The 26,587-nt window shown below is 36.2% G+C and overlaps 1 protein-coding gene across 6 annotated transcripts in view; it reads right to left on the reverse strand.

The window, feature by feature from the left end:
* RASA2 (RAS p21 protein activator 2) overlaps positions 1-26,587 on the reverse strand; it is a 144,337-nt gene that overhangs the window by 72,315 nt on the left and 45,435 nt on the right. For all 6 annotated transcript variants that reach the window (XM_078071060.1, XM_078071056.1, XM_078071063.1 and 3 more), the window contains exons 5-7: positions 23,802-23,878; positions 2,772-2,855; positions 344-416 (exon numbers count right to left, since the gene is read on the reverse strand). In XM_078071060.1, the coding sequence (XP_077927186.1) occupies positions 344-416; positions 2,772-2,855; positions 23,802-23,878 (234 nt within the window). The remainder of the gene's footprint in view (positions 1-343; positions 417-2,771; positions 2,856-23,801; positions 23,879-26,587) is intronic.

Below are 26,587 nucleotides of genomic sequence, written 5' to 3' on the forward strand. Positions count from 1 at the left end.
CAAGTACTCTGTAGAAGAGTCCAGTGGCCACTGTGTGTCAGGTGGGGGGAGGGGTGGATAAGGTGGGGGGTGTGTGTGTGGAGGACGGTGTGATAATAGGGATGACTAAGGAGTAGGTGTGGCCCTAGTCCTCCCTATCCCCAAATCAGTTATAGCTCTGCCTTTATTTTTTATATACTGGGCCTCTACCACATTACATCATGGTTCTACTGCTCTTGGAATACAAATGCTTAGTTGCATTAGTTGATTAAATGATTACTATGGCTATAGTTCAAAAAAAGAAGTAAACCAGCATTCAATATTAAATATTCAGTGTCAACATTTATATAAAATAAAAAGTTACCTCAAAATAAAAGATTTCATTAAACTGCGGATTGCTCGTTTTCTTCTTTACTTTTGTCTTCTTTTGGTCATTCCTGTTCCAATGTGGTAGAGTTTTACCTTGTAGAACTTAATAGTACACAATTATAAAACATGCTATTTCCAACCAGGGAGCCTGACCTCCCTTTAGCTGTTAAGATGACTCAGGGAAAACTACAGTTTTAAATATTACTTGGGGAAAAAACTTGAGATGTCTCTAAAGACTCAAATCAAAGAAAATACAAGTTTGTATATGTAATATATGACAAGATTGTATTTTCTCTTTATGGCTACACTAGGTCAACTATCAAGCTTATTTTATATATACTAGCTTATTTTATATCAGAATGGTAAAAGGAAGACAGTGAGATTCAGAGTACCTTTATCTATGCTGAAAAATACCTGAGGAACACGAAAAGCATTCTTAACCAAATTTACTTCTTGGGCTTCAGCTACAATATGGCTTTTTAAAAAACTTTTTATTTTGAAATAATTAGAGAAGGTTGCAAAGAAATGTACAGGGAAGTCCCATGCAGTCTTTCCCCAGCCTCTCCGAATTTTAACATCTTATGTGATGATAGGACACTATTAATACCAATAATGACTCTTAAAAACAAATTCATATGCCAAAGTTTCCATTTGTATGTTATTAAATGATTACACTAAAGAATTTGCCTTCAACTACAGATTATAAACAAAAACAAAAAATAGCTCCACTAGGCTAAACATTTTTTTTTTTTTTTAGGCTAAACATTTTTAACATACAGAACTAATCCCTCTGATAGCATGAATCTTAAAGGATTGAGCATCTGCTTTCAAATTTAAAACCATCTATAGTAATAACAGCGCAATATTGTTTGAGCACATAGTGAGTACTAGGCATGGCACTAGGTATTTTATATACATATATAAATACATTTTTTAAAGTGACTTACTGGTGATTTTCTAAAAAATAAAAATACCTATACTGTACACCTGAAACTAATGTAACAGTGTATGCTGACTACCCTGGAATTAAGAAAAATTAATAAAAATAAATAATAAAAAGAATACCTAGAGAGCGAGCCTGAAGTTGGGGAGAAGGGGTGTGTGTCTGTGTGTGTATGTATGTATGTATGTGTTTGGTATGGAGGGAATATTTTGCTCTTTGTTTCCTGATTTTAAACCTTCAAGTTGTAGGCAAATTTCAGACTAGTCAGGCTCTGAAAGAAATCATAATGAAGTTATAAAATACGAAATATACAAATTGCTGTAGGTTTTTCCATAAATCATCATAAATAATTTAAATCAACGATATGGTGCACTTTACCATGTTCTGGTACTTCAGCAGTCTGTCTACAGCTTGGGATTCTCTCTGTAGAGCATAGATGCCGTGAGTAGAAAAGGCATTTTTAGTTCTGAGCCGCTTTCCAGATAAAAATATGGAAACTGCCTTGTGATTCTGGGCTAGCACTTCTTAAAACAGGATTTTACCTACATAAAATCTAAGACATTGAAGGTAGGAAGGCCAATGATGACTGAAGAAGGTCAAGTTTATGTTGTAAAGTGCATTTTAACTACTATAAAACTAATGTTGCTTCCCACAGTCTAAGAGTCCAGCATATTTGAAATGGCAACCACTTTCTTTCTATAAAAACAGGACTTGGTTGTTTGCAAGTGTATAATAGAACTCACTAGAGATCTTTCTTTCAAAGCATTCATTACTTTGTGTCATAAATAGCTATTTAGCATTTATTCTTAGAATCTTAACTTGGTAATTCTTAAGTCACATTTTAAAACTTAAAAACTTAATAATAATTTGCTCTCCTACTCTGAATTCTGAACTCCAGGTTACAAATAGAAGCCAACCACTTATCATTTCAATGTAATGAAGCATCTACTGTCATTTGTTAAGCCCATATACATACTGAGTCTTCAGATCCAGAGATGTTTACATTTCTGGATTAAAATCAGTGTACTTATGGTAAATAAAGGCATGTTTGAAATTGGTTAGAGGTAAAAAAAAAAAAAAATCTAATAATAATTCAATAAACATTACCTACCAATGACATGGATGGAGCTAGAGAGTATTATGCTAAGTGAAATAAGTCAGTCAGAGGAAGACAAATACCATAATATGATTTCACTCATATGTGGAATTTAAGAAACAAAACAAATGAGCATAGGGGAAAAAAAAAAAGAGAGAGAGGCAAATCAAGAAACACTGACTCTTAACTATAGAGAACAAACTGTTGGTTACCAGCAGGGAGGTGGGTGGGGGGAGTGATGGGGATTAAGGAGCACACTTGTGATGAGCACTGGGTGTTGTATGGAAGTGTTAGATCACTGAATAGTACACCTGAAACTAACATTACAGTGTATGTTAACTAACTGGAATTTAAATAAAAACTTAAAAAAAAAATAAACATTACCTAGAAGGGCCCACTAGAGAAACTGTTGCATAAGGGTCACAGCTTTGTCCATTTATGAGAGGCAACCCATGGCATGCCATGATGCTAAGGAAGAATAAAAGAAAGTTAACATATATTCAAGTTTAACAACATAAAGCATTATTTTTAAATACAAATTAATATATTCAAAGGGTTAAAACTGTTTTCCACAAGTCTGCAGAAGTATGCCTATATACCACCTACCCCAAATACATCCATCTATACTGTGCACTTATTTATTTATGCTATATTTCTGAAATAGGACTTAAACTAGATTGCCACAATCAGTACTGGGACTACCAAATAATATGTAGCACACATCCCCCCACTAAATATCCAGCAAGGTACAGTCTGTGGTTTGACAATATATTAAAACTGCTGTGGCTTCTAAACAGGAAAAGAATGTGGTGTGAACCTTAAAGGAGAAACTACAAACCAAGCTAGATCTATGGCATCACATCCTCTGCTAAAGCATGAATGAGAAACAAGGAAACGACTGTGGTTTCCACTTGAAATCTGATTCATAAATAGAGGGCAAGCCTCCCACAATTCTGTAGCCTTTTATTCTGATTCTCAGTAACAACTCCTATATCATTCTGCAGAAAATGTTTCAGAACTTAAAAACTAAGGTCTTCTAATCCGATCTATAGGTAAAGTCACTGGTATTTACAGAGGACATAGAATCTAACTTAATGGTCTGCTCCCCACATTTCCTCACTCGGTATTTAGTTCACGAATTTAGTTTAACATCTAAGGGTCTGCATTTCCTAATGTCTACGAAAAACTCATGAGAGTTGCTGAAAAGTATTCTTTGTTGAAAGATGTGGGCTATTGAGCAACATCCTTATTTCTCTCCACAACCCACAGATCACATATGTGGGTGAAGTGCATATGCTGTGCTGCCAAGTAAAGAAATAAATGATAATTTAACTCATTTCTATTAAATTGAGTATCAAAAATCAAATTTTAAAAATTTCTGAAACCAAAGAAAGCACAGGCCAAGATAATCATTCTGGTTATTAATGTTAGGTTCAGGTACAGTCAAATTTTCCAACTATATACCGTTTGAAACTTACAGTCCTCAGGCTAAATCTCAAAATGATACCTGGTTTTTATATAGCATTTGTAGTTTACCATGTATTTTCACAAAATGTATCTAATTCCCACAACTGCCTTTGAGAAAAAACACCTTAAAGAAGAAAAAAAGGCCCAAAAAGATTATGTGCGACAGTAACAAAATAAGGCTAAAGAGGTAATACTACTTGTACAAAGTGGGCCAAGACCCAACTTCTACTTTCTTAACTGTTTCTACAGTCCAGTGTCTTTCTACATTCCCTACTGCACCTGAATTTATTGTATTACTCTCCTTGTAATACCAAATTCATCTCATGTAAACACTAATTATGAGAAATCTTATAGAAAGTCACTATAATTTTATTAAGTATAAAAAAACCTAAGAAAAATGCAGTTCATTATACAAAGACTTCTATAAGAATACTTCACAACGCAAAACAATGATGTCCATAAGCCAGAAATATGAATCTATAAAAATCATCAGAAGTGGTCTTAACTTTTAAATGTAGGATAGTTTTAAAATTGTTTTCTGACAAACTCAGTATTATCAAATACAAATTATTTTATTTACTGCATGTCATGAAATATTTTTCTAATTACCGAGAATACAACTATTCTTCTAATCAGTGAATCAAGCAAATTCATATCATAAACCATGGATAAGCAGAAAACAAATGTTGCAAATGAGCTTGGTATACTAAACCATCTTACATTTTGTTTAAATATGACATTTGATATTAATACATTTTCTAGAAATTGCAAAGGAAAATAAATTTAGCCCAAATTGTTTAAAATATAGAATAACCTAAATCTCCTCCTTGAGGTTTTGTTGTTGTTGTTGTTTTAAACTAGAAGACAAGTGTTAACGTCTACGTACAGCCAAGATGTAGTAACAGGGAAAAGAATTACCTCCCTGCCTGAAATAACCGGGGGGGGGGGGGGGGGGGGGAGGAACAAAATTGGCAGTGCAGGACACTGATCTCTGAGGGGAGAAGAAATGAAGTGAGCCCCTAACTGTCCCAGCTTACTGCTAGAGGGAGAGTTCTCAGTTGGCAACTAGAGTTCCCAAGGCAGAGTACCAGAGAAAAGAAAAGCTGCACAGAAAGAAACCTCCAGAGAGCTACAAGAATCCCCCTGGAGTCATTAGCTGAGTGCTGATAAGCATATACGTGTGAGGAAACTGAGGCTAGGGAAAGAATCATTTGAAAAGAGCAGAGGGCCTTCGGCTTGGGTTGTGATCCTGGGGTCCTGGGATCAGGTCCCGCACTGGGCTACCTGCTCAGCGGGGAGTCTGCTTCTCCCTCTCCCTCTGCCCCTCCCCCCCAACTCATGCTCTCGCTTGCTCTCTAAGTAAATAAATAAAATCTTTTTTTTTTTTTTTTTTTTTTAAAGATTTTATTTATTTAACAGAGAGAGACACAGCAAGAGAGGGAACACAAGCAGGGGGAGTGGGAGAGGGAGAAGCAGACTCCCGGCGGAGCAGGGAGCCGGATGCGGGGCTCGATCCCAGGACCCTGGGATCATGACCTGAGCTGAAGGCAGACGCTTAACGACTGAGCCACCCAGGCGCCCCTAAATAAATAAAATCTTAAAAAAAAAGAGCAGAGGGAACAATTCCTGAAGCCCACAAATGGCTAGCATAAGGTCCTACCAGCCATATTATGAAACCTGGTAATTCACAGATGCTGCCTCATGATTGAGAAAACATAAGTCCTAGACTAAAGGCTGCTCTTATTCCATCCATCAAAGTTTAAAAGCAAACCACAAAAGAATGAAACTGTTTCCAAGTTACTTAACTGGGTCAAGTGTACTGATAAAAATATAAAAATATCCAGAAACTTCGTAATGTCTAGAATCAAACAGAAAATAACCAGGAACACAAAGAATCAAAAAAAATAGGAGCCAAAATATCTCAATAAACAATAAAAATCTCAAACAACCTAATCTTACACATAAAGGAGCGAGAAAAAGAAGCACAGCAAAACTCCAGGAGGAGGAAGGAAATAATAAAGATCAGAGAAGAAATAAATGAAATAGAAACTTAAAAAACAATAAAACATATCAATGAAACCAGGAGCTGGTTCTTTGAAAAGATCAACAAAATTGATAAACCTTTAGCCAGACTCCCCAGAGGGAGAGAGAGAGAGGACTCAAAAACAAAATCAGAAATTAAAAGAGGAGAAATAACAACTGACACCGCAGATATACAAAGGATTATAAGAAAGTATTATGAAAAATTATACACTAACAAATTGGACAACCTAGAAGAGATAGATAAATTCCTAGAAACATATAATGTTCCAAAACTGAATCAGGAAGAAATAGAAAATTTGAACATGAACAGACCAATTACCAGCAATGAAACTGAATCAGTAATCAAAAAATTCCCAAGAAACAGAAGTCCAGGACCAGATGGTGTCACAGGTGAATTCTATCAAACATTTAAAGAGTTAATATCTATTCTCAAACTATTCCAAAAAATAACAAGAGATAGGAAGGCTTCCAAATTCATTCTATGAGGCCTGCATTACCCTGATACCAAAACCAGATAAAGACACTACAAAAGAAAGGGAATTACAAGTCAAAATCTCTGATGAAAGTGGATGCAAAAATCCTCAACAAAATATTAGCAAATCAAATCCAACAATACATTAAAAAAATCATTCATCATGATCAAGTGGGATTTATTCCCAGAATGCAAGGGTGGTTCAATATTCACAAATCAATCTACATGATATATCACATCAACAAGAGAAAGGATGAAAACCACACGGTCATTTCAACAGATGCAGAAAAAGCATCTGACAAAGTACAACATTCATTCATGATAAAAACCCTCATTAAAGTAAGTTTAGAGGGAACATACCTCAACATAATAAAGGCCTTATATGAAAAACCCACAGCTAAAATCATCCTTAATGGGGAAAAACTGAGCCTTCCCCTCAAGATCAGAAACAAGACAAGAATGTCCACTCTCATCACTTTTATTCAACATAGTACTGGAAGTCCTAGCCACAGCAATCAGAAAACAAAAAGAAATAAAAGGCATCCAAATTGGTAAGGAAGAAGTAAAACTTTCACTATTTGTAGATGACATGATACTGTACATAGAAAACCCTAAAAACTCCACCAAAAAACCAGAACTCCTAAATGAATTCAGTAAGGTTGCAGGATACAAAATCAATATACAGAAATTCATTGCACTTCTATACACTAATAATGAAATAGCAGAAAGAGAAATTAAGAAAAAAATCCCATTTACAATTGTGCCAAAAACAATAAAATACCTAGTAATAAACATAGTCAAAGAGGTGGAAGATCTTCTAGTATTCTGAAAACTATAATACACTGATAAAAGAATTTGAAATGAAGGGGGGGAATCGGAGGGGGAGACAAACCATGAGAGACTATGGACTATGAAAAACAAACTGAGGGTTCTAGAGCGGATGGGGGTGGGATGGGTTAGCCTAGTGATGGGCATTAAAGAGGGCACGTTCTGCATGGAGCACTGGGTGTTATATGCAAACAATGAATCATGGAACACTACATCAAGAACTAATGATGTAATGTATGGTGATTAACATAACATAATAATAAAAAAAAAAGAATTTGAAGATGACAAAAACAAATGGAAAGATATCCCATGCTCATGGATTGGGAGAACAAATATTGCTAAAATGTCCAGACTACCCAAAGCAATCTACACATTTAATGCAATCCCTTTCAAACAACAGCCTTGTTCACAGAACTAGAATAAATAATCCTAAAATTTGTATGGAACCACAAAAGACTCCAAATAGCCAAATCAATCTTGAAAACAAGGAACAAAACTGAAGGTACTGCAATCCCAGATTTCAAGATATAGAGTACTGGCACAAAAAAAGACATACAGATCAATGGAACAGAATAGAGAGCCCAGAAATAAATCCATGATTACATGATCAATTAATCTTCAACAAAGGAAGCAACGATATGAAATGGGAAAAAAGTCTCTTCAACAAATGGTGCTGTGAAAACTGGACTGCTACATGCCAAAGAATGAAATTGGACCATTTTTTCTTACACCATATACAAAAAAAAAAACAAAAAACAAACTCTCAAAATGGATTAAGGACTTAAATGTGACACCCAAAGCCTTGAAAAATAGGAGAGAATAGGCAGTAATTTCTCTGACACTGGCTGCAGCAACATTTTTCTAGGTAAGTCTCCTTGGGCAAGGGAAACAAAAGCAAAAATAAAATATTAGGACTATATCAAAATAAAAAGCACAGCAAAGGAAGCAACCAACAAAAAGACAACCTACTAAATAGGAGAAGATATTTGCAAATGATATATCCAATAAAGGGTTAGTATCCAAAATACATAAAGAATTTATACAAGTCAACACCCAAAAAACAAATAATCCAATTTAAAAATGGACAGAAGACATGCACAGACATTTCTCCACAGAAGACATGCAGATGGCCAACAGACACATGAAAAGATGCTCAACATTACTCATCATCAGGGAAATACAAATGAAAACCACACTGAGATATCACCTCACATTAGTCAGAATGGGTAGTATAAAAAACACAAAAAACAAGAAGCATTGGCAAGGATGTGGAGAAAAAGGAACCTTCCTGTACTGTTGGTGAGAATGCAAACTGGTGCAGCCACTATGAAAAATAGGATGGAACTTCCTCAAAAATATAAAAAGAGAATTATCATTTGATCCAGTAATTCTACTACTGGGTATTTACCCAAAGGATATGAAAACACTAATTTGAAAAAATATATGCACTCCTTATGTTTACTGCAGCATTATTTACAATTGCCAAATTATGGAAGTAACCCATGTGTCCATCAATAGATGAATGGATAAAGAGGTAGTATATATATACAGTAGAATATTACTAAGCCATAAAAAAGTATGAAATCTTGCCATTTGCAACAACATGGATGGATCTATCTAGAGGGTATTATGCTACATGAAACAAATCAGAGAAAGACAAATACCATATGATTTCACTCACATGAGGAATTTAAGAAACAAAACAAAGAAGCAAAAAAAGGACTCTTAACTATAGAAAACAAACTGATGGTTACCAGAGGGGAGGTGGGTGGGGGGATGGGTGAAACAGGTAAAGGGGATTAAGAGTGCATTTATCATAATGAGCAATGAACAATGTAGAGAACTGATGAATCACTATCTTGTACACCTGAAACCAATACGACACTGTTAATTATACTAGAATTTAAAAAATAATAAATTTTAAAAACTATATTCATATGTTCATGTATTCATGTTCATATATTGTATATCTCTACAGAGATATAGAAAACATTAAAAGTTGGAACTCTAAAGATGAAAACACGTCTGACATGAAAAAACACACTGAGTGGGATTAACAAAAGATTGGATATGGCAGAAGAAAAGATAAACAAACATGAAGACAGAGTAATAAACACATCAACTGATATGTAAATGGTCTAAACACACCAATTAAAATGTAGAGGTTCTGGTTAAAAGAACAGAAAATACATACTAATACCAATCAAAAGAAAGCTGATTCTATGGATAACAACCCAAAATGCCCATCAGTAAGGGTCTGGTTGAATAACTGATAGTAAATCTATATGGTGGAATTCTATGTAGTTGTGAAAAAGAATAAGGTAAATCCCTATTCTCTAATTACTCTGATATGGAGGGTAGAGAGTTGGGAATGAATGTGATACTTCTCCAAACATACCTCATATAAGTCCTGACTTTGGGAACATAAGAAACTTATATATTTCAAGTAAAATTAAACATAAAAATAAAAAACAACTCTGAGAAACCAATAAAAGAGAATTATTTCAACAGACAAGGGCACAGTATTTGACTCTGCATCCTTAGAACAAATACAGTAAGACCTTTTAAACTTCATTCAGTAACCTCACTGCCAGTGGTAATACTGGCTTTATTTTGAATCTATTCTCTGTATTTCATAAGATAATGATGATAATTATGTTAATGTTGTCAGGGATTAAAATTTCCAATATAAGAGGAAAGAGATACAGTATAAAGTCAAAAATCTTATAATATTAAACTTAAATTAGAAACATGAAAGAAGGAAGGAAGGAAAGAAACAGAGAGAAAGAAAGAAAAGCAGCCAAAAGGAAGAAAGAAAAAAAGAAAGAGAAAGTAAGCAAGTTAGCATGCCAGCCAGAGAGGCTATATTAATATCAAGCAAAGTAGATTTCACAACAAAATATATTCCCAGGGATAAAGAGGGTCATTTTATAATAGTGAAGAATTCAATTTATTAGGAAGTTATAACAATCCGAAATGTTAAACTCCTAACATTAGAGCTACAAAACAAACGAAGCAAAAACTGATAGAACTACAAGGAGAAATAGACAAATTCACAAACAGTTAGAGACAGCAACACCCTCCCTCAATAACTGATAAAGCAATTAAGAATGAAAGTTAAATAAGACTGTCAACCAACCTGACATAATTAACATTTATTAAAAATACTCTATCCAGGGGCACCTAGGTGGCTCAGTCGGTTAAGTGTCTGCCTTTGGCTCAGGTCATGATCCCCAGGTCCTGGGATCAAGCCCTATATCAGGCTCCCTGCTCAGTGGGGAGTCTGCTTCTCCCTCTCCTTCTGCCCCTCCTTGAGTGCTCTCTCTCTTGCTCACACTCTCTCAAATAAATAAAATCTTAAAAAAAAAAAAAATCTCTCTCCACCTAAAGCAGAGAACACATTCTTTTCAAATGCACATGGAACATGTACCAAGATTAAATGACACTTTGTGGCCAAAAAACAGTCTCGGCAAATTGAAAAGTATTCAGACCATACAAAATATGTTGACAACCGAATTAAATTAGAAATCGACAGCAAGAAGATATCAGGAAAATCCTCAAATACTTGGAAACAAAATAACTCATGATATATATCCATATATATACATAATCCATAGGTTGAAGAATAAAAGAAAAGAAAAACTATAAAATATTTTGAATTGAATTAAAATGAAAACCCAGCATATCAATATTTGAAGGATGCTGTTAAAACAGTACTCAGAAGGAAATGGATAGCACTCAAAACCTACATTAGGGAAGAAGAAAGGTTTTCAGTCACTGTCTTCAGCCTCCATCACAAGAAAATTAAAAAATAAAAACACAATGAATCGTGGATCACTACATCAAAAACTAATGATGCACTGTATGGTGACTAACACAGCATAATAAAATTAAAAAAAAATAAAAATAAAAACAAATTAAACCTAAAGTAAACAAAAATAGAATGGGAATCAAAACAGAAAACAAAACATTCAAGAATCAGTGAAATCAAAAGCCATTTCTTTTTTTTTTTTTAAGATTTTATTTATTTATTTGACAGAGAGAGAGACAGCGAGAGCAGGAACACAAGCAGGGGGAGTGGGAGAGGGAGAAGCAGGCTTCCCGCCGAACAAGGAGCCCGATGTGGGACTCGATCCCTGGACTCCGGTATCATGACCTGAGCCGAAGGCAGACGCTTAATGAATGAGCCACCCAGGTGCCTCGAAAGCCATTTCTTTAAAAGGTCATTAAAATTGATAAACTTTAGCTTGACTGATTAGGAAAAACAGAGTACAGACACATATTACCAACATCAGGATGAGTGACATGACATCACTACAAAGTCTACAGATATTAAAAGAATAAAAAGGGGTAACTTGAACAACTTTATACCAAATAACTGGACAACTCAGATTAAATGGTCAAATTTCTTAAAAGATACAAATTACCGAAGATGACTGTAAAAAAATCTGAATAGTTATATATCTATTTAAAAAAACTAAATTCCTGGTTAAAAACCTTCCCACCAAAAAGCAAACAAAACAAAAACACTCGAGGCCCAGAAGGCTTTGCTGGTGAATTCTTATACTATTCATGTAAAAAATAAATTACATTAATTATATACAAACACCCCAGAAAATTGGGGGAAAAAAAAGAGAATACTTCCCAATTCATTCAATGAGGCCATTATTCCCAATTCCAAAACCAAAGACATTACAAGAAAACTACAGACCAACATCCTTCATAAACATGGATACAAAAAACCTTAACAAAATTTTAGCAAATCAAAGCCAACAACATATAACAATAATACAACATGACCAAGTGGAGGTTGGTTCAACGTCAAAAATCAATCAACAAAATTCACCATATTAACAGATGAAAACAGAAAAAGGATAAGATCATTTGAATACCCATCCTTGATAAACATTCTTAGCAAACCAGGAACAGAGGGGAGCTTTCTCAACCTGATAAACAACAGCTATCATCATACTTAATGGTAAAAAAACTGAATGCTTTCCCCCTAAAATAAGGAATAAGACAAAGACGTTTGCTCTCACATCTTCTATTCAACATAGTACTGGAGGTTCTATCTAGCCTGTGCGATCAGGCAAGAAACAGAAATAAGAGGTATCCAGACTAAAAAGGAAGAAGTTAAACTGTCTATTCACAGATGACACAATCATCTACACAAAATCCTATGGAATCTATACACAAGCTAGTAGAACAAATCAGTGAATGTAACAAGGTTGCAGAACACAAACTATTTTTTTTTTTAAATTTCTATATACTAGCAACAAACAACCATATATTCAACTTGTTTTTCTCCCTCTTAACCCTCCCCTCCCCACCAGGTTTTTTCCCTCAGTCTGTTTCTCTAATATAAAAACCACTGCCTGGACTTCAAGTCACCCAGTACCTTATTAATTTTTCTGTTTGCCTTTCCAAATGTTTTGACCTCCCTTCCACTCCTTTCACTCCTCACCCTACTGAAATCTACTTTTTCTACGTTCATCATTCTATGGAAACTCTCCTCATTAAAGTCCCCTGAGTGTTAAATGCTATCCATATTTTTCAAGGCTCTTACTTGATTTCTTGGCTGCATGCAATACTTCTGATCACTCCCTACTGCTTTATTTTTTTTTTTTAAGATTTTATTTATTTATCTGACAGAGAGAGACACAGCAAGAGAGGGAACACAAGCAGGGGGAAGTAGGAGAGGGAGAAGCAGGATTCCCGCTGAGCAGGGAGCCCGATGTGGGGTTTGATCCCAGGACCCTGGGATCATGACCTGAGCCGAAGGCAGACACTTAATGACTGAGCCACCCAGGCGCCCCTCCCTACTGCTTTAAAGACCTCTTCTTTCTTGGTTTCCTTGGCCTTCACTCTAGTAATTTTCCTCATATCACCTGTCTCCCTCATGTTTTCCTCTCATGCTATTCTACTTCTACTGCTGGATCTGTTCTTTTCAGTCAGCTGCTCTCTTTGCACTATATAACCTCCCTCTAAGGTTGTTTTTATCACATCTATTCTTATGGCTACAACTACCATCAACTTTACACTTCTATATGAGATCTCACCACAAAGTTTAAGATTTTTATATCCAAATGCCTGATGGAAATCTCTACCTAGATGTTTAAGAACAGCTACAACTCAACTCATTACCATCTCTTATTAAAGGAGCTCCTCTTCTAGAATTTTCTCTGTATTGTAAACTCTACCACCTACCCAGTAACACAATCTAGAAATCTAGGAGCCACACTCAGATTCATTCCTTCTTCTTCCTCACTTTCTGTATCTACTCAGTAAGTTTTAGTGATTCTACTCTTTAAATATTTCTTCATTTGTCCTCTTCTCTCATTTCTGTAACAACTGTTCAGGTGCAGAATCCATCATCTCTCACTTGGATCACCCTAACACCCTTCAAATTCACCTCCCAGTTTCTACACTTACTGCTGTCACAAATCTGATCTTTCTAAAATGCAAATTTGTCCATATTACTCTATTGTCTAAAATCTTTCAAGAATTCCATGAGCTCGGGGCGCCTGGGTGGCTCAGTCGTTAAGCGTCTGCCTTCGGCTCAGGTCATGATCCCGGGGTCCTGGGATCGAGCCCCGCATCGGGCTCTCTGCTCGGCCGGGAGCCTGCTTCTCCCTCTCCCACTCCCCCTGCTTGTGTTCCCTCTCTAGCTGTCTCTCTCTCTCTCTGTCAAATAAATAAAATAAAATCTTTAAAAAAAAAAAAAAAAAAAAGAAATGAATTTAAAAAAAAAAAAAAAAAGAATTCCATGAGCTCTTGTAAGTTTTGTAAGTTCATATGGTACAAAATAGCCTCCAAGATCTGGCTCCAGCCTATGTCACCAGTATCTGACCAATCTTTGAGCTTCATATGCTCGGCAACATCAAACCGCTTTTAATTATTCTCCCTCCCTCTTTCTTCTTCCATACTTTTGCCTATATTGTTCTTTCCTTCTGGAAAAAAAATCTCACTTTTCCTAGGCAAGCTACTTTCTATTCATCCTTTAAGAAGACAAATATTACCTTCTTTTTTCATTTAGTTGTTTCAAAGAGTTATGTAGTGCCTATTAGTGCCAGGCTCTGGGGGTGATGAGGTGAATAAGACAAATATGTTCCTGCTCTCATGGAGCTTAGAGTCTACTTGAAATAACAGATGACAAGCAATAAAGAAAAAAATAATAATTACAAATAGTGGCAAGTGCTATGAAGAAAAAAAGAATAGGGTGCCCTATTTTAAAATAAGTGATATTTAAGCTGAAACTTCAAGGAGGACAAGGAATAAGCTAGAAGAATGGGCATGCCAGGCATAAAGCACAGCAGATGTGTATCTCTGAACAGGAAGAGTATGTCACATTTGAGGAATCGAGAGAAGGCCAGTGAACATATGAACAAGAGGAAGCATACCACAAGATGAAATCTGAGAGGCAGGCAACATCAGAACATAGGGGATCTTATGGGCCAAGTTAAAGGGCTTGGGTCTTACTCTAAATGCAACAGGAATCATTAAGTATTTCAGCAGGGGAATGACATGACCTAATTTATGTTTTAAAAGACTGCTCTGGGTTGCTATGGAGAGAACGGACTGCAGAGTAGAAGGCCAGCTAAGACTATTGAAACAGTCAAGATAACAAATGGTTGCTGGTTTGAAGTAAGATGTCATTAAATATTAAAAATTAGAAAATTCAAGAAATATTTCATATAATCAATAAGAAAGGGATCCAGTGTATGGGGGCAAAGAGGAGAAAAGATTTTAAATGATTCTCAGATTTCTGGCTTAGGTAATTAGGCACATGGTGGTTCCAGCTGCTAAGGCTATGGGAAGGAGCTGTACAGATATGACAGGCAATGCTTCAGTTTCACATGTGTTAAATTTGCAATGTTGTGAGACATCAAAGCAGAATTGCCAAAAAGACAGGTGGATGTATGAGTGCAGAGCTCAGAAAAAAGACCTGAGTTAAATGCACAAGGTATAGACAATTTTTTTTAACTTATTTTGAAGTAAGTTCTGACTTTCAAAAACTTGCAAAATAATATATACAGTTCCTCTATACCCATCACCCAGTATTCACATTTTGTTTAACCAGAGTAAAATTATAGAAACAGGAAAATAACATTGATACAATGTTAACGATAATATTAATTAATCTTCTGGACTTTACTCAAATTTTGCAATGTCCTTTTTCTGGTCCAGGATGCAATATAGGATCTCACACTGCATTTAGCTGTCATGTCTTCTTAGTCTCTTTCATCCTAAAACACTATTCCTTAGTTTTTCTTCTTCGACCCATGATCTTGCCAGTACTAGCCAGTTCTTTTGTAAAATATTCCTTCATTTGAATTTGATGTTTCCTCATGATTAGACTGAAGCTATGCATGTTGGTGTCCTTCTCTATGCATCATACTAGGAGGCTGGATGTCTCATTACCAGTGATATTAACCTGGGTCACACAGGTAAGTTGGTATCTATCAGACACCTTATGGTGAGATTCTTTGAGACTACGCAAATATGCTATTTGTCTTCATACTTAGGCCCACTTATTTAGCATCCACAGATGATTTATCCCTGCACTAATTATTACTGTAGTATGCCAATGTTGATTTTCTATTTCCATCATTTGTCCTACACTCGTTAATTAGAATTCTACTAAAGAAAAAGTAATCCTTTCTCCCCAATGTGTTTGTTTATTTATATATCAGCATTGGCTCATGGACATTTTATTCTATAGTATTGCCTCATGGATTTATTCTCTAATTTTCATTATTTATTTTGATGCTCAAGTTGTCCCAGTTTGGTTACTTGGAGCTCTTTCAAGTTGGCTTCAATGTCCTTTCTACATGTCGTCGTTATTATTATTATTATTATTGTTATTATTAGCACTTTCTTACTTTCTGACTTCATAGATGCTCTGAGCTCATCTTGTATTTTCCCATGTTCAAGTCCTGAATCAACCAATGCTTAAAAAAAATTCAGGTTCTTTTTATTGGAGTAGCTCTAATACTGTAGCCATTTGCTACATGTGGCTATTTAAACTTAAATTAATTAAAATTAGACAAAATTAAAAATTCAATTCTTTAGTTGCACTAGCCATAGTTTAAGTTTTCAATAGCCACATATGACTAGTGGCTACCATATTGGACAGTTAAGTTATAAAACATTTTTATCATCACAAAAAGATCTACTGGACAGTACTGACTGGAAAATGATATTTAAAAACCAAGGTATGGATGCTATGTTCACTGCTACTGGGCTGACATTGCTTCTAGGCCTTCTGTGTGAATAGAGCTAGTACACACACACACACACACACACTCAAACAGCCCTGTATCTATTAAGCAAGTTTACTTTGAGAAGTCTGCCTTCAAAGGAGAACAGAGAAATGGGGATGGTAGCTGGGAGAGTCAGGTGGAGATGAGGTCTGGGGAGGCATGCGTTTTAGGATAGGAGATCCTAGAACATGTCTTACATGTTGATGAAAACAATCTAAAAGAGAAGGTGAAGCTGCTAAAACAGAAAAAGGAATAACTGAAGGAACAAAGTCCTTGAGTAGGGGAAATAGAAAGAATCCAGAGTTCAGATAGAAGAATTCACCCCCAATAAGAGACGGGGCACCTCCTCTACTATAATAACATAAGGACAAAAAGATGGATGCCAACACAGGTTTGCAGATTTAGATTCAGGAAAATGCGACCAATTTACAGTCTATAGTGATGGAGGATCTCACAGGTGTTACTAGAGAAGCACAGTAAAACTCCAGGGAAGTTTTAAGTACCCATACAAGGTCTGTGATCATGAATTTAAAGTAAAATCCATCTGTGTGATTTTCTCCAGCAATAATCAGGTGCAGACTGAATGCAAAGGAAGAGACTGAGTTCCTTCATACTAGGATTGTTCCAGAGAAATAAGATGGATGAATAAAAGAGCAAGGAAGTTAAGGAACCTGCAAGAAAAAATGATTATAGTGATAGATCATGGAAAATGACCTAGAGGGAACTGAAAAATAAAAGCAGGTAAGAATGTGGTAAAGATTGATGGACAGAAGTCTTACTGAAATTTAAGAAATGCTGCAGTGGGGAGCTTCCAGGTCTGGAAGATAGTAGTAACTGCTAGGAGATGAACATTTCCACACATTACCCCCTAATTGTAAGTTCAGCAAGTGGCACAAAGAAAACAACATATAAAACTATGCCTGCAGTATTACTAAAGAACAGAGAATACCATGCACTTCGAAATACTTCTAGAAGTTGAGAAATCAATAATAAATTCCACAAAATTGCTACTGGAGCTCTGCTACTGCAGGCCAGTGAGTATGAACCATGGAGATTTAAGTGAGAAAGAACAGAAAGAAGGAAAGAATACAGACCACCATATACCCATATAAAGACCTACTTGTGAACATTTATAGCAGCTTGCTTTCTTTTTTTTTAAATATTTTTATTTTTAATTTTTTTTGACAGAAAGAGAGACACAGCGAGAGAGGGAATACAAGCAGGGGGAGTGGGAGAGGGAGAAGCAGGCTTTCTGCTGAACAAGGAGCCCGACGTGGGGCTCGATCCCAGGACCCTGCAATCACGACCCGAGCCGAAGGCAGACGCTTAACAACTGAGCCACTCAGGCGCCCGGCAGCTTTCTTTATAATAGCCTCAAACTGGAAACAATCCAAATATCTGTCAACTGGTGAACAGATAAACAAATGGAATACTACTCATGAAGAAAAAAAAACTGGTTTCCAGTTCCAAGTCAAGATGGAGTAGATGCATGCCTCCCTAGTCCTCCCACTAGGTATAGCTAAAAATATTGGGCATTAAATATATAACAAACATAAGAAAACTCTGAAAAGTGAAGAGAAGCAAACCAATTAGAGATCTTGGAACCCAAGGGAAGACATGGGAGTGAATTACCTGAGCTTTTTTTGTATTTTATATATCTCAAGAGTGATTGCTAGAGAAGCCACCAACCTGGAACAACACCAGTGGGCATGGGCAAAAAATGCCCTAAGAAAAAGCCAGCTCTCTCTAGCCAAAGGACCAGGAACTGGACAGCTTAGCAAGACAAACCATTTTTAGACAATAAAAAACCACTTACTCTAATGAAACACCATGAAAAACACTGGCTCCACCCAAACCCCTAACAACAAAGACCAAAGACTGAGGAGAGAGCCTAGACTTCCACCTTTAACAAGCTGTAACAAGCCCCCTTCCCCCCACCTTTAACAAGCTGTAACAAGCCCCCTTCCCCCTTACTATAATCATTTTTTCTTGCAGGTTCCTTAACTTCCTTGCTCTTTTCTTCATCCATCTTATTTCTCTGGAACAATCCTAGTATGAAGGAACCCAGTCTCTTCCTTTGCATGGTGTCAGCAGACACCACCTGAGGAACCTGGATTTTCATCCCCACCTGTAGCAATGAGGCACTCCTCCCCCTTCATGCCAGGGTGATGTCAGAGAAGGCTGAGTAGGAAAACAAGACCTTTACCACCTACAGGGGTAACTACCAAATCCTCTCAACCATCATGTCAGTGGAGGGCCACAATGTAGCAGTAATGAGGCCCTCCTCCCCATCCCAGCCAGAGTGGCCGCATGAGAGGACTAAAGGGAGCCTAAACTACCACTCCCATTCAGCAATAATAAGGAACTCTTCTCACTCTTCCCCCAGGCTTATCAGCAGAGGTTGAGTCAGGAACCTGGATTTCTATCTGTACCTGACAGTAATGCATAGGCACTCCTCTCCATTCACCCGCAGAGTGTCAAGGAGTCTGGCTAAAACAGAACACTTAAATAAGATCCAGAGTCTCATAACTTAATACCCAAAATGTCTGAAACTACTCATCATACCAAAACACCAATCTTCAGCTTTAAATGGAAAAAAAAAAAAACAAAACAAAACAATCAGCAGATGACAACACTGAGATAACACGGATGTTGGAATTATCTGGCAAAGATGTAAAAGCAGCCATCATAAAAATGATTCAGTGAGGGGCGCCTGGGTGGCTCAGTCGGTTAAGCGTTTGCCTTCGGCTCAGGTCGTGATCCCAGGTCCTGGGATCGAGTCCCGCATCGGGCTCCTTGCTTAGCGGGAGGCCTGCTTCTCCCTCTCCCTTTGCCTGCCACTCTGCTCACTTGTGATTCATCTCTCTCTGTCAAATAAATAAATAAAATCTTAAAAAAAAAAAAAGATTCATTGAGCATTTACAAACACATCTGAAATAAATGAAAAAAAAGTTTCAGTAAAAAAAATAGAAAGTCAAAGATATAAAAGGTATGAAGAACCAAATGGAAATTTTGACACTTAGAACCAAAATAAGAAACCTGACAGATGGGCTCAACAGCAGAATGGAAGGGACAGAGGAAATAATCAGTGATTCTTAAAAAACAGAACAACAGAAATTACCCAACATGAACAGAGAAAACAGACTGGGGAAAACAAACAAACAAACAGAGCCTCAGGGACCTGTGGGACTATAATAGAAGATCTAACATTAATGCCATCTAAATCTCAAGAGGAGAGGAGAAAGATGGCAGGGCTGATAAAGTATTAGAAGAAATAATGGCCGAAAATTTCCCAAATTTGGCAAAAGACATAAACATACAGATTCAAGAAGCTGATCAAACACCAAACAGGATAAACCTAAAGAAATCTATGCCAAGAGGGGCGCCTGGGTGGCTCAGACAGTTAAGCACCTGCCTTTGGCTCGGGTCATGATCCCGGGGTCCTGGGACCGAGCCCCACATCGGGCTCCCTGCTCAGTGGTGAGCCTGCTTCTCCCTCTCCCTCTGCCTCTGCCTGCCACTCCCCCTGCTTGTACTCTGTCAAATAAAAATTAAAAAAAAAAAAAGAAAAAGAAATCTATGCCAAGATACCTCAGAGTCAAACTGAAACACATAGAAGACCAAAGACAAACTATTGAAAGCAGCCAGGGAGAAAAAGCACATTACCTGCAAAGGAAAACAATTACAGTGAATTAAAAAACCATAAAGGCCACAAGGAAGTGACATATTTTTCATGTGCTTAAAAAGAACTGTCAATGAAGAATTCTATATCCATTGAAAATGTCCTTCAAGAATAAAGAAATCAAGACATTCTCAGATAACGGAAAACTAAAAGAATGTGTCACTCACAGACCTACCCTAAAAGAACGGTAAAAGGAGATTCTCTAAACATAAAGACAGTGATAAAAGAAGGAATCCTAAAACAACAGGAAGGGAAAAAAGGATATGGAAAGAGCAAAAATATGGGTAATACATCTCTGTGCTTTGCCTGAAATACAAAGGCTAGTTAAACAATAAGTAGGATGTAAAAAATAAAGAAACAAAAAAACAAACAAAAAAAAAACAACGAACTTAGTCTTCCCTTTTCTAATTTTTCTAAATTGTGTTAGATGGCTAAAGCAAAAATTGTAACACTGATGTGGTTCTCAATGTACATAGGGAAAATATTTAAGACAATTATATTACAAATGGTGGAGGGTAAAGGGATTTAAAAGAAGGTAAGGTTTCTACACTTTATTCTAACCAGTAAAATGGCAATACCAGTAGACTACAATAAATTATACATGTACAGTGTCATACCTAAAACACCACCAAAAAACCATACCTAGAAAAACTATACAAAGAGATATACTACAGATAGAAAAACAGTACAGATAAATCAAAATGGAATTCTAAAAATATGTTCAAGAAACCCAGAGGAGGGGCGCCTGGGTGGCTCATCTGTTAAGCGTCTGCCTTCGGCTCAGGTCATGGTCCCAGGGTCCTGGGATCGAGCCCCACATCGGGCTCCCTGCTCAGCGGGAAGCCTGCTTCTCCCTCTCCCACTCCCCCTGCTTGTGTTCCCTCTCTCGCGGTCTCTCTCTCTGTCAAATAAATAAAATCCTTAAAAAAGAAAGAAAGAAAGAAAGAAAGAAAGACCCAGAGGAAAAAGAAAACAGGAAAAAAATAAAATAGAGAACAGAAAACAAACCAAAAAATGGCAGATTTAAGCTTAACACATCAGTAATTATATTAAAAGTAAATTCTACAAATTCACTAAATAAAAGACAGATTGGCAGAGTGGATTTTAAAAAGTGACACCCAACTATATTCTATTTGTAAGAAATTACACACAACTGGATGGATGTGATTGAAAAAAGCCTATCTCAAAAGGTCATATATGATAAGACTCCATTTACATAACATTCTTGAAATGACAAAAATTATAGATCTGGAAACAGATCAGAGGTTGCCAAAGGTTACAGATGGTAGTGGGGGAAGGAGTGGGTGTGACTAAAAGAGTACGGTAGCATAAGGGAGATCTTTATGGTGATAGAACAGTTCTGTATCTCGATTGCAGTGGTACCACAAATCTACACATACGATAAAACACAATATGCTGGACACTGCACAATGTCAATTTCCTGGTTTTTATTTTATATTATAGTTTTATAAGATGTAACCATTGAGGGATACTGAGTGAAAGGTACACAGGACCTCTCCGTACTTTGCAATTTCTTATAAATAAATCTATGATTATCTCAAAAGAAAGAAGTTAAAAAAAAAAAAAATCAAACTGCCAGAGTTCAAACCCAGACTCTACTACCTCCTGTATAAATTTGGGCTTATTTAACCAATCTGCGCATTGTTTTGTCATACAACAGTATCTATACCAAGTTATGACAAGAAGTAAATTAAGGGGCGCCTGGGTGGCTCAGTCGTTAAGCATCTGCCTTCAGCTCAGGTCATGATCCCAGGGTCCTGGGATCGAGCCCCGCATCGGGCTCTCTGCTAGGCAGGAAGCCTCCTTCTCCCTCTCCCACTCCCCCTGCTTGTGTTCCCTCTCTCGCTGTGTGTCTGTCTCTCTCTGTCAAATAAATAAATAAAATCTTTAAAAAAAAAAAAAGGTAAATTAAGTAATACCTAAAAAAAGATAACTATTGATATGTGCAGCAATGTGGATGAATCTCAAAAGCATTATGCTAAGTGAAAGAAGCCATTCACAAAAGCCTACATATTACATGAATCTGTTCATACGACATTTTGAAGAAGGCAAAACTATAGGGACCAAAATCAGGTCATGGTGTCCTGGTGCTGAGTATAGGGAGAGAGAACTAAACACATCTCTGAGCAATGCCTTTTGGTAGAGTTTTGACTTCTGAAGTCATGCTAATATTGTACATATTTAAAAAAATAAAAGTAAACAACAAGGATGGGGGAAAAAAAAACATTAAACTGACTGCAAACAAACCAAAACAAACCAACTATTTCAAATGTTACAACATAACCAAAGTGAGCAAGGGAGGGAATGGTGGAAGGGACTAATCCAAACACTTTCACTATATGCTCTCAGTCTGAGGGAAAACTACTACAAACAAATCTTGAGCTGTTTGTAGTAAGTAAATCCAAATTGAGAAACATTCAAAAAAAAATAACTGGCCTGTATTCTTCAAAAATCTCAGTAACATGAAAGGTAAAGAAAAGCTAAAAATTATTACTGGTTAAGGAGATTAAAGAGACATATAAACTAAATGTAATACATGATCTTGGACTGGATCCTTTGTTGCAGAGAAAAAAATATCTTAAAGGATATTATTGGGACAGTTGACAAAAGTAAAATAAAGTAACTAGATTAAAGTACTGGAATGCAAAAACTATACATTATACTTTTATTATAATAATGTTAAGCTTCCTAAATTTGATAACTGTACTAGAGTTATTTAAAAGAATATCCTTATTCTTAGGAAATACACACTATTAATAAGGATCATGATATATGCAACCTTCTTTAAAAGAGTTAAAAAAGTAATATTAGATACATAACAAATATAAATAAGTAGAGAGAGAGGGAGAGAGACAGGGAAAATGCCTCAAAGGAGCTGGGGCTTTCATAGTAAGGATAAGAAATTATAGTCTGGAGCAGCACTAGCAGAGGAACACTCCCCACTCTAAGGTAAGTGGGTACGGGAGAAAACAGCTTCTAACTGAGAAGGCAGTAGAGGAAACAGTAACTCGGGATATTCAGATTATCAGTTAAGACAAAGAAAAACATTCAGAAGAAGTCAGGGATATCCAGTAGTTTCCTGATAACACAGGAAAAATCTGGGTGGAAGAGAAAAGGCAGAGGATTGGGCTTGGAAATCTGCATTTCCAGAGCAGTTAGAAGATTAGAGTCTGAGCCACAAAAAATGACTTGAGGGCAAAAGGGGAATTTTAAAGTAGGTAAGAATCGATACTGGTACATCCCAAGGCAGCCATTTAGTTTTAGTCCCAGGGTTCCTAATGCTCAGCTCTGTGGTATCAGCGTCTCTAGAGGCCCTCCACCAGGAAGCCTTTCCAACTCCATCCTGCCAGGGAGTTAGATATGCTTAGTCGGGGTCCTGTAACAGCCTACTGCCTATCTCTATCATTTAACCCACATTCAATACATAAGGTTGAATGAATTAATGACCGATCGTAACCTGAGTAGAGTAGATATGAGAAGACAAACTGGAAATCAACTTAATAAAGGAGTGACACAGCAGAGTTTCATTTCTCAAAAAAAGTTTCTGAAGTATATAAAATAAGGTGTTGTCTTAAGATTCAAAGAATACATGATGGAGGATTATTTCCAGCTGATTTTGGTAAAAGAAATATGCTTACTGTACAACAAGCTGCTGGCACACAGTTCCATTCTCTGTTATCAGTTCATTCAGTTTTAATTCAAGGTGAACTTTACCCTATAATGAGAAAAAAAATGAATGGTCTATTTTACTGACAAAATATTAAAGGTAAGTACTTTTTCCAATGGTACCAATAATATTTAGCTGTTCACTAACTAAATTTTAGTGATCCCTAGCACATGGCTTTGCCCACATTAAGTACTTGTTAAATGATGAATAACCAACAATGTAGATCTAGAACTCAGATGCTTATATCAGACATGGTACTCCAATCTAAGAATTTAATGCCCAGTTCAAAAAGTATTTATGAATCTCAGTTACCATGGATAAAAAAAAAAGATGGCACTTATGTTTTAGGAAATTTTGAAATGAAAGCAGATTATAAAATGTAGAATGTTTTTTCCAGAAAAGATAAACCATCAATAAGAACAGAGGCACTATCATTAAAGGTCAAGAGAAATCATACAATTCTAAAACAATAAAACTAAGTTAAAACTAGTAAGATTCAATTTGTCAACACTTTTCTGAAAATTAAGATTTATGGAATATCTACTATATTTTAGTAAGCACTGTAGGACTGGGTAGGAATCAATAGATGTATAAGACACAATCACTGCTCATAAGAAGTTCATAGTCTAGTTGGAGAGACAATAAATAAAGATAACAATATATGACCCATAGCACTGATGAAAAATGGGATACTTTCATACCTTCTTCAACAACTATTAATAAATGGATTTTTTAAAAATTCAGTAGTATAAATTTAAAGCAAACTATAAACTTCTCATGAAACAAAAGTTTAGGAACAATATAATCTAGAGCTTGATATTTCCACCCTGCCACTGGCGATGAGCAATTCTAAACTGGTTATGAGCAATTCTAAAGTGGTTAAGATCAGTCCTGGATTACCTCCACCCAGCTGACAAGACAAATTCCCACAGTGGAGATTTCAGGGGTGTGATGTCTAGAGGCTGATGACATAAGTAATTTCATCAGAGGTAGGAAAGTTCATTATCAAGTCACTCTTCCTCTTTGGAACAACCCCTCTCAGACATTCTTTCACAGGAGTCTAACCTGAATCAGCTTCACTATTTTATGGGGGTTTGCTCTATAAGAGTCAATCTGAGGTCCACTAACTACAAAGCTCAGGGTTAGATGGATACTGAGTGAGGAGCAATAAACATTGATGGATCTCAGCACAAAAGTCTGCATGAGAAAGCTAAGCTCTAAAGAAACAAAGGCAACAGTAGTAGCAGAATCGGCAGTAAGGTGGAATTGGAACTAAATTAAGCAAATTTTCCACTAAAAATCCAGGTACAAATATTTATAAAATCATATAAAATTTATGAAATAGGTCTCTCATTAATCCTGCTTTAATATTCTCTACCCCTACCATTTGAGAGTGACCCGGAAGAGGTCCGTGATATGTAGTAATTTTTAGTATTACTCAGTTAAATTTCTGAATCATCTTCGCTGTCAGGCCAGCATGTGTGTGTCACTTGCCCAGTGAGTGGGCCTAGCAGACTGCATCAGCATTTGCATCTCAAAGCAGTTTTACTATTTTAACATGTACGCATTTTATGGTAGAAATTGTATGCTAACAGGGCATTCCCAACTGTCTCTCAGGAAATGTCTAGGATCTACTCTATTTCTAAAACAACAGAAACTGTTAAATAGAGAAAAAAAGTATAATAATTTCATTCACAACTAAAAATCATAGCACTGTATCAAGCAAAGCCTAGAAATAAAAAAAAATCTATTTAATGGGATTCTACCAGGAATCATTATCCCTGAGTCAGAGCCTACCTACTATGTTCATTACTCCTACTGGCTGTTAAAAAGACCATTCCTTTGGTATTAGTCAACAATAACATAATTGCGTATTTAACTTGGTCAAGAAAAGAGTGGAGACAGAACAGACAGACACAAGACATTTATTATTAGGGTGGAACACTAAAATTAAAAAGCATTATGAATTAAACCAAGGAAATTGTAATTTCTAAACTGTAAAACACTACCTCATTGTATACTTTAACATGGGAATATATACATGATACTTAGTAAAAGAAACAAGATACAAATCAGGGTGTATAATATAATGTTAATTTGTAAAAATAAAATGTACTATATATATTACTATATAAATTTACTACAAGGTCATCTACTAAAATATTGATGGAAGTTACCTTTGCTTGGTAGGATTTCAGATTTTTTTGCTCATCTAGATTTTAAAATTTCTACTACCAATGTGTTCTGTTTTTTAGCAAAAAAAAAAAGTTTTAAAAATTATTTAAAGCTACTTCTTAGTGTTAGAAACCCAAATCTATGAACATTTTAGAAGAAATATTTAGTATTCCTTAATACATTGACACAAAAGTTTAGTTTCATTTATATCTGTTATCATTTTATAGATTTGGATTGTAGCGATACAAGTTCGGTGTTTTTTGTTTTTCTGGGGGTTTTTTGTTTCTATTTTTTGAAGAGGACAGTTTTGAGTTCAGCAAAACATTTCCTAGTCTCGGGGCGCCTGGGTGGCTCAGTCGTTAAGCGTCTGCCTTCGGCTCAGGTCATGATCCCAGGGTCCTGGGATCGAGTCCCGCATCGGGCTCCCTGCTCAGCGGGAAGTCTGCTTCTCCCTCTCCCACTCCCCCTGCTTGTGTTCCTGCTGTCGCTATCTCTCTCTCTGTCAAATAAATAAATAAAATCTTTAAAACAAAAAACAAAAAACATTTCCTAGTCTCCTCTGAAGCCAGGTGATACAGGCTA

This window comes from Halichoerus grypus, chromosome 1 (genome assembly GCF_964656455.1).
Source record: "Halichoerus grypus chromosome 1, mHalGry1.hap1.1, whole genome shotgun sequence".
NCBI classification, from domain to species: domain Eukaryota; kingdom Metazoa; phylum Chordata; class Mammalia; order Carnivora; family Phocidae; genus Halichoerus; species Halichoerus grypus.